General features: G+C 35.7%; 1 protein-coding gene across 1 annotated transcript in view; it reads right to left on the bottom strand.

Moving 5' to 3' along the window:
* Nucleotides 1–19,204, bottom strand: part of kcnh3 (potassium voltage-gated channel, subfamily H (eag-related), member 3) — a 93,884-nt gene that overhangs the window by 28,581 nt on the left and 46,099 nt on the right. The window contains exons 2-7 of the mRNA XM_043249569.1: nt 10,858–11,091; nt 5,875–6,009; nt 3,278–3,417; nt 2,731–2,983; nt 1,790–1,947; nt 1,389–1,596 (exon numbers count right to left, since the gene is read on the bottom strand). Coding sequence (XP_043105504.1) covers nt 1,389–1,596; nt 1,790–1,947; nt 2,731–2,983; nt 3,278–3,417; nt 5,875–6,009; nt 10,858–11,091 — 1,128 coding nt within the window. The remainder of the gene's footprint in view (nt 1–1,388; nt 1,597–1,789; nt 1,948–2,730; nt 2,984–3,277; nt 3,418–5,874; nt 6,010–10,857; nt 11,092–19,204) is intronic.

The following is a 19,204-nucleotide window of genomic DNA, read 5'->3' as shown; positions in this document are numbered from 1 at the left end:
TAATGGCTGGGCAATATAAAACTGGGTGAGAGGGAATGGTGGGTGATATTGTTGGCAAACCAGTAAAGACTGGATATTGGAGTAGTATGCTTTTAAGGAGAACATGTGGATGTAATTGAATCTTCTGGCCAGTAACCAGTGTGGAATTGTGGTCAGTTAGGTCTTTGATGTGCCTGAGGATACCGCTGATGCTGAAGCCAATAAGAATCACTTTCATTAGATATGACAGATGGTGTTAGACTACAGGCGACTTTCTATAAATAACTGCTCTAATAGTGTGTGAATAGGTTAGACACTCCTACACTTTTGGCTTATGTGTAAATGATTCAATGACTCGAATCACTCATAAAAACCATCAGTTGTATTGATTCTGCGTGAATAGGTTCAGTAAATGATTCAATGACTTTTCTGGAGAAAGATTCAAATCAAATTGAAGCACCAGAACTAAATGTTGTATAAGATCACTTTAAAGGACTTTATTTTATTTAATATTTTATAAAGGACTAAATATTTTCTCCAGTTTATCTAAAGACAATGACCTTTAATAAATCAGGTTCTATGATATGCACACTGTCGAGATCATGTCAATGTCATCATACACTTTTTTTTTACTCCCAGTCATTTCTTTAACCCTTGGCTTTTTTTCATTTTTCTTTTTTTCTTTTTTTTGGAGAGTAACACATGGGAGATTGAGAGAGAGAGGTTAATTTATAAGTCAGACTGAAAGTAATTCACCTGTACGTTTTTTCAGATGTGACACACACTAGAATGATGTGAAGAGAATGTCTGTCTCATAAGTGTGCTGTTCACAGAACCATAGAAATTGTTCTGTCCTTCTGACGGAACGCATTAAGTCTGGCATTTTTTCCTCCACACGTGTCTATCTAATTTCAAAAGTAATTTGCACCTGTATTAAAAGCACAAATGCAAGATATTTGTAATAGGAAGCCTTTTTGTAAGGCGCATTTTCAATATAATGAGAATATTAGTGGACAGACATATTTAATAATGATCCTTGTGTACGAGACACTGCGAAAAGAATTCTTTCACATGTGAAAATAAATGAATTTTCTATTCAGTTTAGGCTAACAAAACAAGATCTCAGTCAGATCTCTTAGATAGCAGCACTTATGCTAATATGATAACTGCCCTATTGTTATTGTGGAAGTTTGAACATCACTTAGGTATTTGGTTTTATGAAACATCCGTCCATTAGAGATATTCAATATATTTGAGGAGTTTATACCATTTTGAGGGTCAGCTTAGATAGTACAAGTTTTAAGCATTGCATTCAAACCTGTTAGAAGACCTTAAGAATCCGTTTGAATGAATTTGAACTTGAAAGATTGGTACAGCTATGTTTGACAGTTTGTAGATATGGCACTCACCAATGTCCCAGGAACCAGGGCTGTTGTTCTCAATCTCACTGCGGCCGATGACATACCAGACACAGGCCATCCAATGTGCCAGCAAGGCGAACATGGACATAAGTAATGTGAGTACCACTGCGCTGTACTGGGAGTAGCGCTCAAGCTTTTGCAGCAAGCGTAGAAGCCGTAACAGTCGAACAGTTTTCAGCAGATGAACCCCAAAATACTAAAGACACAGAAATCGAATGTATAGTTCAAAAGGTAATCATAGAATGAATAATTATTTAAGATGGCATGCCCAACGTCATATGGTGTCCCACAAAGCTCTGTGTGAGGGCCGTTAAAACAAAAATATATGGTCGAAAAGGTTGTGATGAAACAGTAAAATTTTCTTCAAAATGAGCAAAACGAACACTCACCACACTGACATTGAAGGCGTACAACAGGTCGAAAGGTAGCGCAGCAATCAGGTCCACAAAAAGCCAGGTGGTGACATAATGCACACAGATAGAGCGTGCATCATACACCACCTGGCCAGATGTGCTCACAAATGTGGTGCGAAAATTTAACACAATATCTGTCATGGGGATACAAAGAAAAAAATATTTCAGAAAGATGAGGTGACACAGATATTTATTTATTATTACGTTACAGAAAAATCTTCTTATATTTTATTCAGTGACAGGTGATAAAAGTATGATGCTATTTAATGGAGTATAGCAAATAACACTTAAAAGATTAATAAATGGCTTTAGCAATACAAATAGTTCTGGTTTATGAAAAAGTGTTATATACTGCAATATACTCACTGTGAAATGCTAGGCTATGGCTATAAATTAATCACCATAAATCCGATATTTTATCTAACGGGTCTGTATACAAATACATTCTTCACCTGTATCCTTCAACAGTTACAGAGATGAATTTGACTTTATTAATACATTATTATGACAGTGAGCCTTCTGAGTTCATTTTAAATTACAAAACGCATATTAAGCTTTTCTATTTTCTGACCTGTCCTTCAAAATCTTTTTAGTTCTGATCTCACGATTTTGCCGCTTTAGAAATGCTATATGCGTTTCGTGACATTTGTTTAGTAACATCAAAAGCTCTGAGTAATTGAAAAATATCTGGCTGTATATTTCCTCTGTTACATAAAAGACTGTCTGACTCAGAAATGTACACACACACACACACACCTCAGAAATAATAGGACGGTGTGCTCTGGGTACTTTATTAGCAGGCATTGGTATCAAAAGACAATATCACCCAGGTAACATTACTGGAACTTATTTTTGTTAAACTAATGACATAGCAAAAAAAAAAAAACTAAGAAACAAACAAATAGGTTGAGCCTTACCTAACATGAAAAGGATTTCTACCAAGATGTCGCTCACACTCGGTGGACTTCTAGGGGTTGAAACCTCATCCCGCCCACCGACGACGGTGAAACAGACATTATAGGGCACAGTAACTGCTACATAAAAGGTGGCTAACAAGATCAGCCAATCCCAGCCAGCTTTGAAGGTGCCGTAATGGAGGAGGATGAAACGGCTCTTCTGAATGGCTGCCACTTTGTACTCTGGGATGGGCGGCTTCTCACCGAACATGTTCTAAATATGACAACAACATTCAGAAATGTTTAACTGTTCAATATTATTATTATTTTATTTTCAAGATTTTAATAAAGATTATAATATGTGCAGCTCAAAGTGAATTAAAGAACCAATCCAACTTATGAGAAGCAGCAGTAAATAACTGCCTCTTTGCTGAACACAGCATATTGTTATATGTTCGTCTTTACAAGGTCATTTTAATATTTATTTTTTATTTCCTATAATAATGTTTGACGTCGAACTATTCTTAAGGTCTTAAGTCGGAATCGTGAGAATGCAAGCGTGTCTAACGTTGTTGATCTTGAGTTTGCTCTTGTCTTGCTTCTGCAGGTGTCCAGACAGCTGGTAAAGCACAGCCCTGCTGCGGCGCCGGTTGGCATTGAAGCCCGGTGGTCGTGTGACCTTGTGCACCTCCAGCCCCGTCTCCTCGTCTGAGCACAGAACAGTCATACATCACTTTAGCTGACTTCATTTCTGAATTTTTTGGCCCCAACGATAAATAACATCAACTTATTCCAGAAAAACGGAAAACAAGAGTACATATTTCCACCATTACTTCACTTAAGTCATTAGAAAATTCCAGCTTAATTTCTTAACCACAACCCTCTGAACGAAATTACGTTAATTAGCACTGTCTGCTCAAAACGAATTACATTCGCATTCATTATTTTATCATGGGTTTGTAAATATGACAAAAGAGAAATGCATCCAATGAAAAACAAGGCAACTTAAAAAAAAAAAAGAGAAGAAAACAGTAATTTATTTAAACAATTATGAACACAGATCGATTACACTGTGGGAAATAAACAGGCAAATTTATAATAAACAATTAAAGCCTTTAGAAGCTCTCTGAAAAAAGCAGAAAGATGCCAATTTAGATTATGATTCAGCTGTATCCTCAGTTTGTGTTTCTTCTCCTTCCCTCCCTAATGGCTCAGACCGACTCATTTTGTTGACTGCGCCAGGGGTGTTCAGAGTCATTCTGATTTGGATTCTTTTATCTAATGCCATTCCCTACCTGCAAGATTGTCTTTTTTGGAACACAAAATAGTTTGTTTTTGCACATGTATTTTATTTTTATGTATTTATTTATTTATTTTTTGCCATATAAGAAACACACATCTCATGCTCCAAATTGACAAAAAATACTTTTATATTAGGATAAACTATTAATTTAATTTGACTAGAAACAAGAACTGATTATTTACTACATATATTTATATACTATTTATACACTACTGCATAAAAAGCACACTACTGTTCTAACATTTATACTGTAAGTAGTGTAAATGCTTCCCAAGTTTATTTACTATGTTTATTTAATAAAAAAAACTGTGCATATTATGTTTTGAGGAGAAAATAAAATATGAACAAAACATTAAAGGAGATCTGCTTCTTTTTCATATCTCATAATATGCTCCTGCCTGCCTATCCTTCTCTGAAGTGTTGATTTTAATTGATGACTTTAGTTCACATGACTAATTTCCAGAGTACCATCTGTCAGCTTCTTGTATGAGATATCTTAAAAATCTTCCAATTCATTTCTTGCTCTTTCCAAATCCTCATTCCATTCTTTTTTATTGTATTTATTGGCTTTCCCCCCTTTCTTATATAAACCCAACCCTGCTTTAATTTTTAAGAATATTTGGCTTACTCAACATAATTAAAAATGTAACTCTCACTCTTTTTAAATTGATTCCAATTATTCACTTTTAATGAGCCGACATCATTGACCACTATTCCCAGAGCCAGTACATTGTTTATCCTTCAGCCAAATGAACAGTAACCGTGCTTTGGCTCAAGCTCAGGCCACTAAAGGGAGCTTCACACCTCCGTGCCAAGCTTTCTTCCCGGCCCTCCCTGTGTCTTGTGCGTGCCTTTTCATCTCTCTTTTTATCAGTCTACCATTCTCTCTTTCTCTCTGGGGAGGAGAGGTGTCAGGATTACTGTAACAGCGAGCACCACATGAGATGCTGCTGGTCTATAGAAGCATCCAAAACACACGACTCTGTAGCCAAGAACGAGAGAGAGAGGGAATGAGAAACAGAGGATGTGGTGTTTGAGGTGTGTGTGTGTGTGTGAATATTAGTGGAATTAAGGGAAAATAAGAATAATCACCTCGTAATAAGCTCTGCAGAAAATCCCGTATGTGGTTGAAAGCATTGCTGTATGTATAAAAGGATAATTTGCTCTTTTGAAACCGTGCTCCCTTTGTTATAGAGCACTTTACATCTGCACCTACTTTTACTGTATGCAGCAATTTTTTACACATTATGACTCTCTTACTTTTCTCTGTCTTCATTGTTGTTTTCTTTGTTCTGCGCAACAACAATGCAACTGTTTTCATTTTGTATTTTGAAAGGTTACCCTCATTACTGAAAGTATCTGAGAGACTGGCTTAACAAGCAGCAAATTATGTAAGAATCAATGTAATGGTTTGTAAACCACCAGTACGAAGAAGGTTTGCTAGAGAACTAAATTAAAATTCCAGTGATCCATTGATAAGACGTTAGATGATAACTACTATATAGATATATATATATTTTTTAAAGCAATACGTTGTAATAATAGTAATAATAACAACAACAACAACAACACATTTATAACTGTAATTGTTATGTTTTTAAATATGAAATATTTCTGATACATATTTCTGATAATATATGCAAATATTGTGTTGTGAGCATATTATATATCCAATAATAGGATATGCAAATAATCAATAATAATATCTATAGTTGACACTAATAAAGCAGATAAATGATATTGTGCCAATACATTGTTAATGTAAATCTTAAAAGGACATTAGTCTGTAAAAACCTGTTTTTTTGGTTCTAATTTAAATATATTTACTTGGTAAATCCCATCATTCAGCTGGAGACACTCACCTCTTTCTGGACTCTGTTCTTCATCTTGGACTTTCTTATTGTCTGTTATGTCCTTGTGTGATACTAGAAAGAGCACCACCTCTCCCTTTTCATTCTTAATGGGCACAATATCCAGAAGACACCAGAACTGAGTTCCTGTCAAAACCAAATAACCATAATAGCCGTTAGAGTTAACATTCAAAATGAACATTCAATATTGACACACATTTATTGACAGGCATTCACTCAGCCTTATATTTAGACCAGGCTTTATGTTTAAAATGTATTACAGATCCATAAAAGGCTTGATGTGACCTTTTCTTATTATTAGTTTTAGTCTACATCAAAACTAGCTTTTGTCAGAGGTTCTCTCAGCTGGCTGTACTGCCTTCATTTCCCATGAGCCCCTATTTGTACCTTGAGGTAAATTGAAAAAAACTGAAAAAAAAAAAACATTTTTGCAGCTCTAGACTTAGTAAATATCAAAAGCAGCACAGAAGGACATCTCAAAGTCACTGTCATCTAAAGTGCGTCGTATCCTGTCTGGCAGGAGCATCACATATAAATCCATTAGATTTTAGCAACTGCATCTAGGACTGCAATTACTAATTGATAGACCTGATAAAGAAAATCACTAACAATTTAATAATCAATTAATTGGGTCTTTATGTTTGTCACAGAGAGATCCAAAACCAAAGGAAGAGTGCTCTACACTCCAAAGCTTTTATGAGTATATAGAAAAATGTAGATCCTGGATTAATAGATTGACGTTGCCATGTATGTAAATATGTATGTAAACAAATACATTTTTGGAAGTCTTGAAAAATATTAGTATATATTTTTATCAAATTGTTTTTCTTCAAAAGACAGCTTCAAAAATAAAATAATAGGCATTCAGCAAAAAAACTATTTTTATATTTAACTAGATGTCATTTTTAGATGTGTATAGTTTCTCTAATCTCTGATTTCTTTGCCAAAAATCTGAACAAAAAGAAAAAGACAGTGTTCAACTTGACACAGACATGATTAAAGTGAATAAATAAGTAAATTGTTTCTTCATAAAATGTTCGTCTGCTGTCTTTTTCTTCTTGAGTGGTCTGTTTTGTGTTTCTGAGCATTTGGCCTTCCCACAAATGATATGCTCCATATTCAGTTTTTACAGATATTTGTCAGTAACATCCATTCCATACGTACACATACTTCTCTTCTCTTTTTTGAACAGTAAATCAAAGTTTATGAATGTAGCCTTTGACAGGTAAGCAGAATCTGTTGTTTTGTGTCTGTGTGTATTTGTCTGCACACATGTAGGTTCTCTGACGTTCTGCAGCTGTTCAACATTATACCACAGTATCATAACATGCCTCATTAAATCGAGATGGAGGGAAACAGAAATAAAGAGGTAGAACATGCTTGGTTGGAGGTTATGGAGTCCCTAATGATACACAGTGTTGTGTGTGTGTGTGTGAGTGTGTGTGCGCGTGTGTGTGAATCACCAAGCCCTTTCATTAGGCACAGCTTGAGTCAAGAGAAGTAAATTTCAATAAGAAAAGAATACATTTCATTGAACCAATGGCCAGAGAACATAGGGCACATAATACAATGAACAATACATTCAAAACAAACCACTTAATAAGGTGTAAGAACAGCAACACGCCAACCTATGAATAAAGCATGTGCTGCTAACAATAGGTAAATACAATAAATTGATTTCTGCCACATGTGGTGAACAGCTAAGATCAACAATGAATGATTAAACAGCCACTAGTTTGACTGCACAATGGACTGAAGGTTGTTATGATGATTACTGGCCAATAAGGGTCAGGTATCATTCTTAATCCTCACACAAGAGCTCTTTAATACACTAAATGAACCGCATTGTATGTCGAAACAACTGTGTTACTATTTATTGATATTTTTACAGTATGGTTTAAAATCGTAAAACTGCCACAGTTTGCAATGAAACTGCAATTTTGACTGTGAGCAGCAATAATAAAACACAACAGGGTTTTACATTTAGTGCCGCAGTTAATAACAGCAAGAATCAAACTAGTAGGCATTTCCTGTGAATTTCATGTATAGGGCTTTTCAGCTGCCCAAAAACAGTGTTGGGAAAGCCATTTTTGATGACCGCACTACACCACAAGCTACAAACAAAAATACCTACTGTATACTGAAGTTACTTAATATGTTTTTATTTAATAAAAATATACCCAATTTAGTAACTGAATCATATTTAAGTCATTAAAACCAGAAAGGGGTTTTGAATGAATGAACAATCTAAACTAGAAAGTAGTTTTTCAATTTCATAAAACAAACCACTCCTATTTACATAATTATGTTTTAACTGTAGTACAGAACCACTCTAATAAATGAACCGTTTATTATGCTAATTTACATGAGCTCTCAGAATGAACTGATTCACTATAATCAAGCGGCCTTTCCAACCCTGTATCTTCCAGTCAAAGTCGCTTTAAGGCAAGTCATGTCAATCTGTGGCCATTTTTTAAATGCCTCTCAGGCATGCAAGTGCAGCTCTTATCTGTTTGAACGGGGAAACATCAAATTCTCCAACACTGTTCACCAAGCGTATGATTACATTTTATATTTGAAATCACCATCATCAATGTTGTTTGTTGCGCTCAAGGCAATACTGATGTCAGTATAAAAAAACCTGGATTGCTTCAGAAGATATGGATTAAGTATAATATATAAAGGACATATAATATAATTATTTAAAAAACAGTTCTTTAAATGATTAATAATATTATTTAATTCTCCATCCTGAAAAAAAAAACTATAGAACCATCAAAGTAAATCCAAACTGTTTCCACTACAGATGGCATTATTTACAAACATTACAACCATCATCATTAAAACCATAAAAAATAGGTTGCTGTAGTGCATTTTGAGACATGTCCCATTGTTTTAACAAGCCACCAATAGAAGGTGACCAATTACCAACAGACAAGATCCATTACAGTTTCCGTTAAAGCAAATATAATTCCCATTATAACCAGTAAAACCATTATTTTGTGATGGTGACTATCTTTTATGTTATTTCACCACTATAAAATAACTGATTGTTCAATTGTCATTCTTATAATTTTTTATGATTTAATTCATGTCAAAGCAATAACATTTGACAGTTTGTTAAGGCTCTTTATCTTTCAGAGGGCTGAAAGTATCTCGATGCAGCATGGCAGCCAAGCAACAGGGGGAATTTACAGCAGTCTTTCAGCTATGATCTTTTATTCCCTTTGAACCATGTACAACCTTAACCTGAACCTCGAGGCCACGAGAGGTGTGCGAGGCGTGTGAGGCAAACGCCAAGGTTTAGAAGTCCTTTGACTCAGTGACAAAGTGGCAGAAGGGTTGCTGTGGCTGACGTGATAGAGGAAGCATTCAGAGTTCTGTTTGGGACTGCAGCGGCCTGTTCGGACAATCCACAATCAAACCTTACGAACTGGAAAGAATACACAAATAGCCTATTCTCTTTGATAAGACAACAAACAGCTCCTGAGTATCTCTTACAAACCAGCCAAATGAATGAATCGGACATTGTGAATTCAGGCTGCAGGGGGCCAATTTTCTCTGATGAATGTTGCACGAATGCTAAATTGAAGTGAATCAGGTGAGAAATCGGTTGTCAACGCTACTGTGTTTCGAGAATATTTTGCTTTAAATATCTGCCAAATTCCCTCTGCCTGTTCTGGTGTCTGATAGGGTTTGACAGAGAGGTCTGCGCTGTATGTTCACAGCAATTCACGGTGGTCTCGTGGTACACGGATGGAACTGTGTTCTCCTGACCGCAGGTGGGTAAAAACGTGGATGGCATTAACTATACGACACGCTGCGCGCTTTCTGTGCATCATGTTCAACATGGAATAAATCAAGCCAATCCGAAGGCATTGTTTATTCAAGGCTAATTTAAAGGCGTATTGTGTCTTTTTCAAGGAAATTGGTGCAAAGGAGAGAAAAGACAGACAGCTGCTGAATTATGATGTTATCGTAATCTATGCTCAGCTACTCCAGACACTTTAAAGAACAAGGCAGGCATTTAAAGTCAATTTGTTCAAATATGTATGTAGTCTGGGCTGAAATCGCATTTGTTTGGACATCTACTCGGAGGGAAGATGTTGATTTAGATGTTTTCATTTCAGATCTGTTTAATATAAGATCAGAATTTATTCAATTTTTGCATTTTATTATCTATAAAAATAGCAGGCACTCAAATGTCTAAACGTCTCTGTAAGTAAGGGATAACGTACATTGCATACTTGATCTCTCTTATTACATACTCTGTTATTGCTAAATACTAAGTAGACGCACGTGAAAATCGATTTGAATCAATTATTTTATTAGACAATAGAGAAAATCTACTGTAGCACAGCTATGTTGGAAAAAAAAAGTCAAGATTTAACAGCAAAATTGACAAGTTTAACAAACTTTTTCCAGAAAGCTGCATAATAATACAAATAATCCATTTCCTCAAGATTGGAAGAAAATCTTGGGTTAATTAAATTTACAATGTCTTTTTCTATACATCACTTGGTTCTGTTCTTTTATTTTCATCCCTCCATCACCCCGCTGTGTTAATTCATTTCATTATCGCCTGCAGCTATGCCTGCTTTATCACTCTAATCAATTCAGTACATACGAAATTCATTCCTGATTAATTGATTTTAGAGTTTGCTTTGATTTTTATGTCCTAATCCACAGCATAACTATGGTTATTTAATTGCTTCAAATTCTTCTTCTTTTTGCAATGTCACATTTAAGACTTAATGCAACTCAATATTATTATTATTAACAATATTTTCATTTTAGAATATATTTTTAATAATAAATAAATACATGCAATACATGCTTGCAATACATTGCATGCAATATCCCATGTATTAAGTTTTGGGGTGACTAACTCAAATTTCGTTACAGATATTATGGGAATTAAATTTGCTTTTGGTGCAGAAGACAAAAGCATATAATTAACAATCTGACCCTTACCTCCTTTCTTGTAGAAGACCAGTTCTGTCTTAAACTCCCGCCTTTCGTCCAGTGCACCCTGGATTTGTGCCATCAGCCTATCACTGGTCTCCGGCCCATACAGGAAATGACACGCACAGCTCTTCTGCATCAGCTCCGCACGAGCGTAGCCAGTGAGCTCACAGAAGCCATCAGAACAATACACGATAGGGTACAGAGACTGGACCTGCGCGTTCCCCAGCACAAAGTTACTGTCTGTGATAGAAAAACAACAAAGAGAAAGGCATAAAAGTCCGCTCATGAGAAATGCAACAAAGTCATTTGAGTTTCAACACTCAGCGCATTCAACAAAAGCCCAGAATAAAAGAGTTATTGACTTCACAGCAGCTGTTTAAATTTTTCTTTTTTTTACATGGAATGAAACAACAATAATAAAAGTTAACAGAAATGGCTTGTGCTATTTTCTGCAGCTCTGTTATCACACTCACATTCACACTGGAGGATTGCACTGCATTAAGTGAATGTATGTTCGGTGTATTTGTACATTCCGTGTTTGATATTTCTGCTATTTTCCTCCAAAAAAATGTATGAGTACAATATGTATGTTATAGTGTATCAAATTTGTATGCAGTAACCCCCCCAAAATAATAATAAACCAAGTTGCATCTGTCAACAAATGCTGCTAGACATTTTTTTTTCTCTTTTAAAGCAAAAAATATCCAAAGGATTTCTTAATTTTCCGCGGTATATGTTTTGTCTTTTAAAACCTTGAAGTTGAGCTGTATTACATAGCCTGTTTATTTTTATACATTCATATTTACAGAACATCTTTGCATAACCGTTTGTATAACAGTTTCCTACGGTGGATTAAATTCGGTTTATCATATGTCTTTTCATTGCATTAGATGTGCAGGCTGCAGTGTAATAATCAAATTCATTTCGTAATTCTGAGATCTTTTATACAGCTGAACAAGGTGAGCGGATCTGAAAGTGTGAATGATGAAACAAGAACAAGCACTGAATCTAAAGCCCAGCGTTATTCCACACGTTTCACTTATAAGCCCAGTACAAGCACAAACATGCTTTGACTTCAGACTGCACGTATTCTGAAGCGTGGCTTTTCATCATCAAAAGAGAGAAAATAAAGATTTAAAAAATGAGACGTCATGCATGACAAAGAGAATGAAATGCGCTGCCTTTATTCATCAGCAGTCATTAAATCATCTCTTAGGGCTACCAAGTCATAATCATATTCTCGCAAATTGAATATTTATTGCTTCACGCTGAGGTGCAAATATTGATCCATCGGCTGGTGGGCGCCCCTCTCCCTCCCTCTCTATATGTTTAATATTTCACATGGCTGTGAACGGGAGCAGATTTATCTATGACTGTGGTATTTAAAACGGAGTGGTGAGCTATAGGTTCATTTTCATGGCATAATAAGGTAGAGGGAGGAGGAGAAAAAAGATATCAATCACATCCTCAAGGCAACATCACAAAGAAGTCAGCAGAACAGATTTTGAGAAAGAAGCAATGGGTGTGAAGAAAGGATTGGGAGAACATGAAAAGAGATGTATTATTTCATTATACAATAGGATATTTCCATGGCGGTGCTCTGTATAAATCCTCTTTTTCTGGGAAACAGAAACCGGTGCTTACATCTCCATCTTGGACTCAATTATCAATGGTAGCAAATATGTTATAGAAGGACTTATTATTAGTAGTATCATCATCATCATCATCATCATCATCATCATCATCATCATCATTATTATTATTATTATCATCATCATCATTTATTCCAAGGTATTCATAAGAAAAACCAAAACCAAAATGACTAAAAAGCACAAATATCCTTTTTGTTTTTTGTTTTTTTACTATATTTTTTTAATGTTAATTGTTTATTTAGCTGGAAGCCATCACTGACTGTCAATACAAATAAGCTGATATCCCAGACAGTTCAGCTGATAAATTACATTACACTTATTGAAATGTGTCTATTTGTAATGATGTGTACATGAGCAGTGTCACGTCTGCATTGTTGTAATCACTATATGAGGTTGACTGGTGTTTTTTTTTTTATTCCTGCAACTTCCTGTTTATTTCAGTTACTCTGTAATGAATGATGCGAATCCCACTAACAACCCCTTCCATATGAATCTTAATAAATGTACCTGCTTTTGCGGTGATAAAACATTACCAATGTAAAATAAAAGATGAGGGTGATTAATGCAGGACCCCTGGGACGGACAAAACACTCTCACCTAAAGTGGTTTGCAAATCTCTCTGTGATTGAATAGAGAGATATATCACACAACAGATGGGGAAAATAAGCACTAGAAATCTTGTTTACGAGACAATCTAAAGATGTTGTTCACTTTTATTGTTAAATTTCAGTTTTGATTGTTGCTAGAGATGATGTCACCACTGAAGTTGACTAAACCTCATTAATCCACTATACATCTGTTTCTCTCTTGCTGACACATTCATCAAGAAAAAGAAGAGAAGCTGGAATTAATATTTTGATATTTGGTTCACTTTGTCTTCCCTTTTTAATTTTTTCCTATACATCTTTTTAATGAGATAACTTGATGCTATACACCACTAATCTAAGCTATGAATCGCATACAACTGTTTCAATTATCTAACGCTTCAAACACTGCACTCATGGTTGTAAAGCTCTAATGCGTATTGTTTTATGGCTAGACAAGATATATTACCAAAGTTTATTGTTTAATGAGTTTGTTTTACAAATTAAAAAATATAATCAGTGCATAATGTATAATAGTTCACATGTTTTATGGCTTAATCAGCTCAGTTAATGTGCCATAAGCAACAGAAAGAAGAGTACATGCAAGATCTCTGTAAAATAGAATTTGTTTCTTCTTTTTGAGAATGCGTGGAGTGCTGATATATTTGTTACAAAATGAAAGTTATTAATACAAATTCAAATACTTTTCATATCTATAGGCCAGCAAATTGTTATTTTATTCATTAATTGTATAATATATTTTGTAACCCTATTTTCCAGCATGCATAGCTAGACAAAAACAAATATATATAATAGAAAAATAATTCATACTTTTTCTGTTGTAAACAGGCCTCTGGGCTTAAAAGTGCTAATATATTTTTTTTTTTTCAGTTTTGTTTTTCAGTGCACAGATATTCCTTTTAAAAGGCAAGAAGTTGCACCCTTCACACTCTGTCAGCTTTGCTCTGTATGAACAAAATAAAGTGCAACCGAAACATTGCAGCTTTTCCCATAAACAACAGAATAAAAGTTAAGCTGACAATGTAACATGCTAGTTGCTCATTACAGGAGCATTAGCATAACAGCTAGCAGATACTGCTGCTTTCTCTGTATGGTTTCGTGTAGACTGATTTTAATGACTTCTTTATCTCTGCTACCTTGCCTGTGGCTTTTTCTCCCTCGTAGACTTTGTTAATTTTACAAAATACATTTAATTCCCCCTGAATTTTGGATAAAAGCTTTACTTTGTCAACAAAACTCAAAAGCTAGCCTAGTGTTTATACATCTGATGGTTTGTACTTTGCTCTTTGCACTTGGCCTGGGAGCTATCAAGCTACTTTTTTTATGTTATTTCAGGTAATAACAAGCTTATATAATTTTTCACTTGTGAATAACCAACTAGACTGGGGAGTTCCAGACCCAAGCCCGTGATGAAAGTTGCATTAATCTGTATGACAGGTTGCAAAAACAGTACGTAAAATGAGCAAGAATTCCAGAGCATCTAAGTGAACTGCTTTTTCATTAAATATGCTCATTTACTTTGAATTCAACAGACACTTTGACTTACAATGCATTCAAGGTTTACATTTTGCCGTTATGTGTGCACATATTTTTCGGTAATGAGCTCCTGTAGCATGTTCAATTGAATGCAGTGTATGAAATGTAAACTTAAAATTGCTTTGAATAAAAGTGTCTGCTACATTCATAAAATATGCAATGCATTTTAAATGTTTGTGATTGCAACTGTCTAAAAGTAACAGTGCCACCAGCTTGCCATTCTTCCATACAATCAAATCTAGCAAGCTGTGCTGATAAATGCTTCAAATAAAGTGTAACTGACATTTAAGATAGCATGAAGCCTTAATTCGATGATCTGAGTGGAGGAGTGATTGAAAATCTTTGATAACTAAAATTGTTCTCTCAGACAGAGCTACTGCAATGCTTTTATTGTGAGCTTGATAGAAAGAGAAGTGCTATGTATTCTCAAGGGAAGGTCATTCGTAATGTACATAACATACCTAATCAGTATTCAGCAATAACTAATGATGCAGGAATATTAGGCACTATTTTGTCATTATTGGTGAGGCTGAATAATGTAATGCTTGAGCGGATTTCATTTTCTAATGCTATGAATGAGAATGAATTAGTAATTAAGATATAGAGCAATTTACGTTTGCATTAATTGAACTGCAATGCCTGAAGAATGAGTGTTTCTGGATGCTTCAGTACAAGAGAATTGAGAAAAGACAAGCAAGAAGAGATCTCAGATCTTGGAAATGCTGCATGTAAACAGCCTCTGCTAACCAGACATCTTGCTACAGGGCAAAAGAACCACAGGGACCTTGATGAATAAAATAACAAGACTTCCAATAGCGACTTCCCATAAATAATGAACTATTTCATGGTGGAGTGTGGTGTGTGTGAGTTTGTGTCTCGTGTTAGTTAGTGAATCAGGTACAGAGAGAACAAGGTCATGGTAGCCAGAGCTTCAGACTTCAGATTGGAACTGGATTCATGATACAAGCTGTCTTGCCACTACCCAAGTGCTGTATGTGTGATGGGTTATGAGGACACTTTCTCTGTTTCCATTATACAAATGGCTTTTTAAAAAATGCAAAACAATGGGTCTCAAGAACTAAGTTTATGTATGCACATATGTACATGATATCTGAACAAATCAGGACTCACCAATAACATAGTCTAAATTGATGAAAAATGTAGGAATAACACAAAGCACTCTAACACACACCAAAAAAACACTCACTAGATGGCTTTATAATTATATCAAGATAACATTTCCTTCATATATATTTCATTTTAAATATAGTTTTTCATATCCAGTGAAAGAGTAAGAATTCTAACTTGCATGATGGCCCAAAATGCAAATTTCCTCTGTATTAAGATGCAGTTTTGCATATGTACTGCTGGCTAAAGAGAGGTCTGTAATCTATATGTAGTTTCTATATATAATGTGTTTACAGCGTTTGAACTGGTTTTAATCATAGCCCACTTGGCATTGCTTGTTGATCTGGTTGTACTTGCTCTCAGGGGTTGTATGTTTGTTGATAATGACGAAAAGCTCTACAGGGGTCATATGTTTGTTGACAATGACGAAAAGCTCTTTATCTCTAAAGATTTGCTGGAAGCCCTTAAATGAAGATGGCTTGGCCATGTTTTATGCAAAAGACTAACCTTACTGTGGTTACTCATTTAGAGCAAATTCATGCGCATACATATGTGTTGAGAATTATAGAGAAGTTGTTCTGTGCATACTGCGTACAGATGAGATTCTGAAGTGTGCTTCCAATAGACACTTTACATGAGGCCACAGGAGAGAGGATTTGTGTATGACAAGTAAAGCCACAATATGGCAATATGATGACAAGATTATGTCTAGATTACATTCATACTACACACATTCTTAGGACTCTAAACATATTTTTTAATGATTGCAAAGTAAGTACTTATTCAAAAGAAGTACCTATTTAGATAGCATGCAATTTTGAATACACCCATTTGTGACACTGGACCTTAAAAGAGCGCTCCACTTTTTTTGGAAATAAGCTCATTCTCCAAATAAGTTGAGTTTTAGCGTTTTCGAATCTATTCAGCTGATCTAGAGGTGTGGCAATAGCACTTTTAGCATAGCTTAGCATAGATCATTGAATCAAATTAGACCAGTAGCATTACGTTCAAAAATGACCAAAAAATGTTGGAGAATGAGCCTATATTCAAAAAAGTGGTCATACGGGTATTTTTTTGCACCCTCATTTTCCAGATTTTCTTACAGTTATGTGTCAAAGCCAGCTGCTGTAGTGCACATGCCAACCACCAGAGGGCACTTCTTTTAGATCACTATTTGCCTTTTGTTTCCCATAACCTATTGGACTGATAATTAGATCTTCTTGTTTGAGAGAATGACCACTTGAAGAACAAGCAGTTTTTATCACCTTTTGGGCTATGAATATTCCTCCTGCTTCTAAGAAAGAGCATAAGGCTCAGCTCAAGATGTTTGCAGGTCTTTATCAACAGGGGATGGGAGTAGGAGGTCGTGCACAGACTTTTTTTGGATTTGGTGGTAGGACTGGAGCTTTGTAATTCTGAGCTTTTTTTATGAATGTCAGATTTTTTAATGAATGACTTTTGACTTTTATTATCTCTGTTTCTGCAGTTTAGCGGTCCAATCCAGTCAGTCTGTATCCCAGGGAATAGTAAGGCTTTATATAGATCCTTATCTTGCAAGCCAAGATTGAGAAGGAGGGTAGCAAGGGTCTTAGAGTTCATTCCAGAGCTTGCTCCAATCTTTGAGCATGCTCCAGAAGCCACTCAAGTTTGAGTTTACTTCTGAGCTCTTTCCTGTCCAGGAGTCCATTCCTGAGCCTACTCCAGTTACTCTTGAGGTGGCAGCATCTGCTGCAGATCCTCCCGAAGTGACAGTATCCACTTTAGCTCCTTTCTGGGTGGTGGTGACCATTTCTGAACTCTCAGTCTGTCCTGTAATGGTCAAGAAGACCATTGCTGAACTCTCTTGACCTGCTGAATCACCCTGCTGGTCCCACCCTGGCCTCCCACTTTGCTGCTTCCCCCCGGCACCCTGGTTTACCTCTTTTCCATTACAAGGGCCAGGCCCACCATCCTTCCCCCTGATCCAACTGCATACTTTGTGTCTGGAATCCGCAGGGGTCATATGATGTTGCTAAAAAGAACATTATTTTGTGTATTTAGTGTAATGCAATGTATTTATGTAGTTAAAAGTAAAAAAAAAAAAACATTATTTTCCATATACTCTACATTTATTGTTTCAATTTATACAAAGCTCATCTTTCTGAGAAGTGAGGAGCACTCAGATTAACCAGCTATCCAGTGCGTGGTGTTTAACTGAATAACAGAAATGTTATGCCCCTTACCATAACTTGGTGCAGTGTCCCAGGGAGTGTGACTAAAAAAAATAAAAGCCAGCAAATGAGACATTTGTTGCATCTAGTGGGGACATAATTAATGACTTAGCACTGCCATTTTAAGCGTATTGTTGCATCACGCTTCATAAACATGACCACATCTGCGTGATCAGAGAAACGACAAACAACAAACACTACGCTACACTGCTCGAAAATCGTGTTTGATTAGTAATAAGATTTTAATAAGAACTTTCTTAAAGATTGTGAGTCAGAAGTGCTAGACTCTCCTTGCAGATTTGAAATTGCTGCACTTTATAACCTTTGTGTGCAGCCAGCATAGGCTACTCTGTCAGCTTCGAGAAACAGTTCTCTGCAAAATGCGCTGAACAAACTCTAATATTTGGGTTGAACTCTTCAGGAACAGTGATGTAAATATTACTTATTTCATGGTCTGTCTGAAATCTTGATTCTGATTAGCTGGCAGGTATGCATTAAAACCCCACGACTAGATCACTACAATATATTCGGGCGGTTCTTTGGCTCCATGTTGTGCATTTAAAATCCTTTAATGCACGGCAAGCCGTTGATTATCCCTTACTTAACCACAGATTTTTTTGTTGTGTCCTCTTTTAGAAGCCCTAAAAAGTAGTTTCACTTTCACAAGAAAAAAAGCATCTCCAGAACATGGGGGCATGCCAACAGCAGTAGCTCCGCCTTCTTTCTTTGTGTAAATCTCTTTGGTTTTGAGATTTTAGTCTTTGCAACTGTAGAGATCTTATCTGCACACAAATAATTTGTAAGACCCTAAAGAGAAAGGCAAACTTGAAAACTTGGATCATTGTTTGCTTGATCTAAACTTTCCCATAACCTCTAGCACTGATTGTTTCTTTACTGTCAGCTGTTTGTTATTCAAATATAGAAAATATACCTTCCTCAATGTGTCTTTTGTTGCGTCAATATTGGGTTCTGTTTTCTGTTCTCTGTTATTGTGGGTTCCTTATGTGGATTACTGTTTTTAGACTTAAAACTAAAAGGTGCAAATATCGTCACACCATACAATGTCATACAATATTGCCTACCAAACTATACATCAATGGAAAGCTTATTTATTCAGCTTTCAGATGATTTATAAATTTCAGTTGAGCTTTATACATTTGTGGTCCAGGGTCACTTTTTTCAATCAATTCATTGATTCAGTTTAAAAACAGATTTGTTTGAA

The sequence above is a fragment of the Puntigrus tetrazona genome, chromosome 9 (assembly GCF_018831695.1).
Source record: "Puntigrus tetrazona isolate hp1 chromosome 9, ASM1883169v1, whole genome shotgun sequence".
Taxonomy (NCBI): domain Eukaryota; kingdom Metazoa; phylum Chordata; class Actinopteri; order Cypriniformes; family Cyprinidae; genus Puntigrus; species Puntigrus tetrazona.
This window is presented reverse-complemented; position numbering and strand designations above follow the sequence as displayed.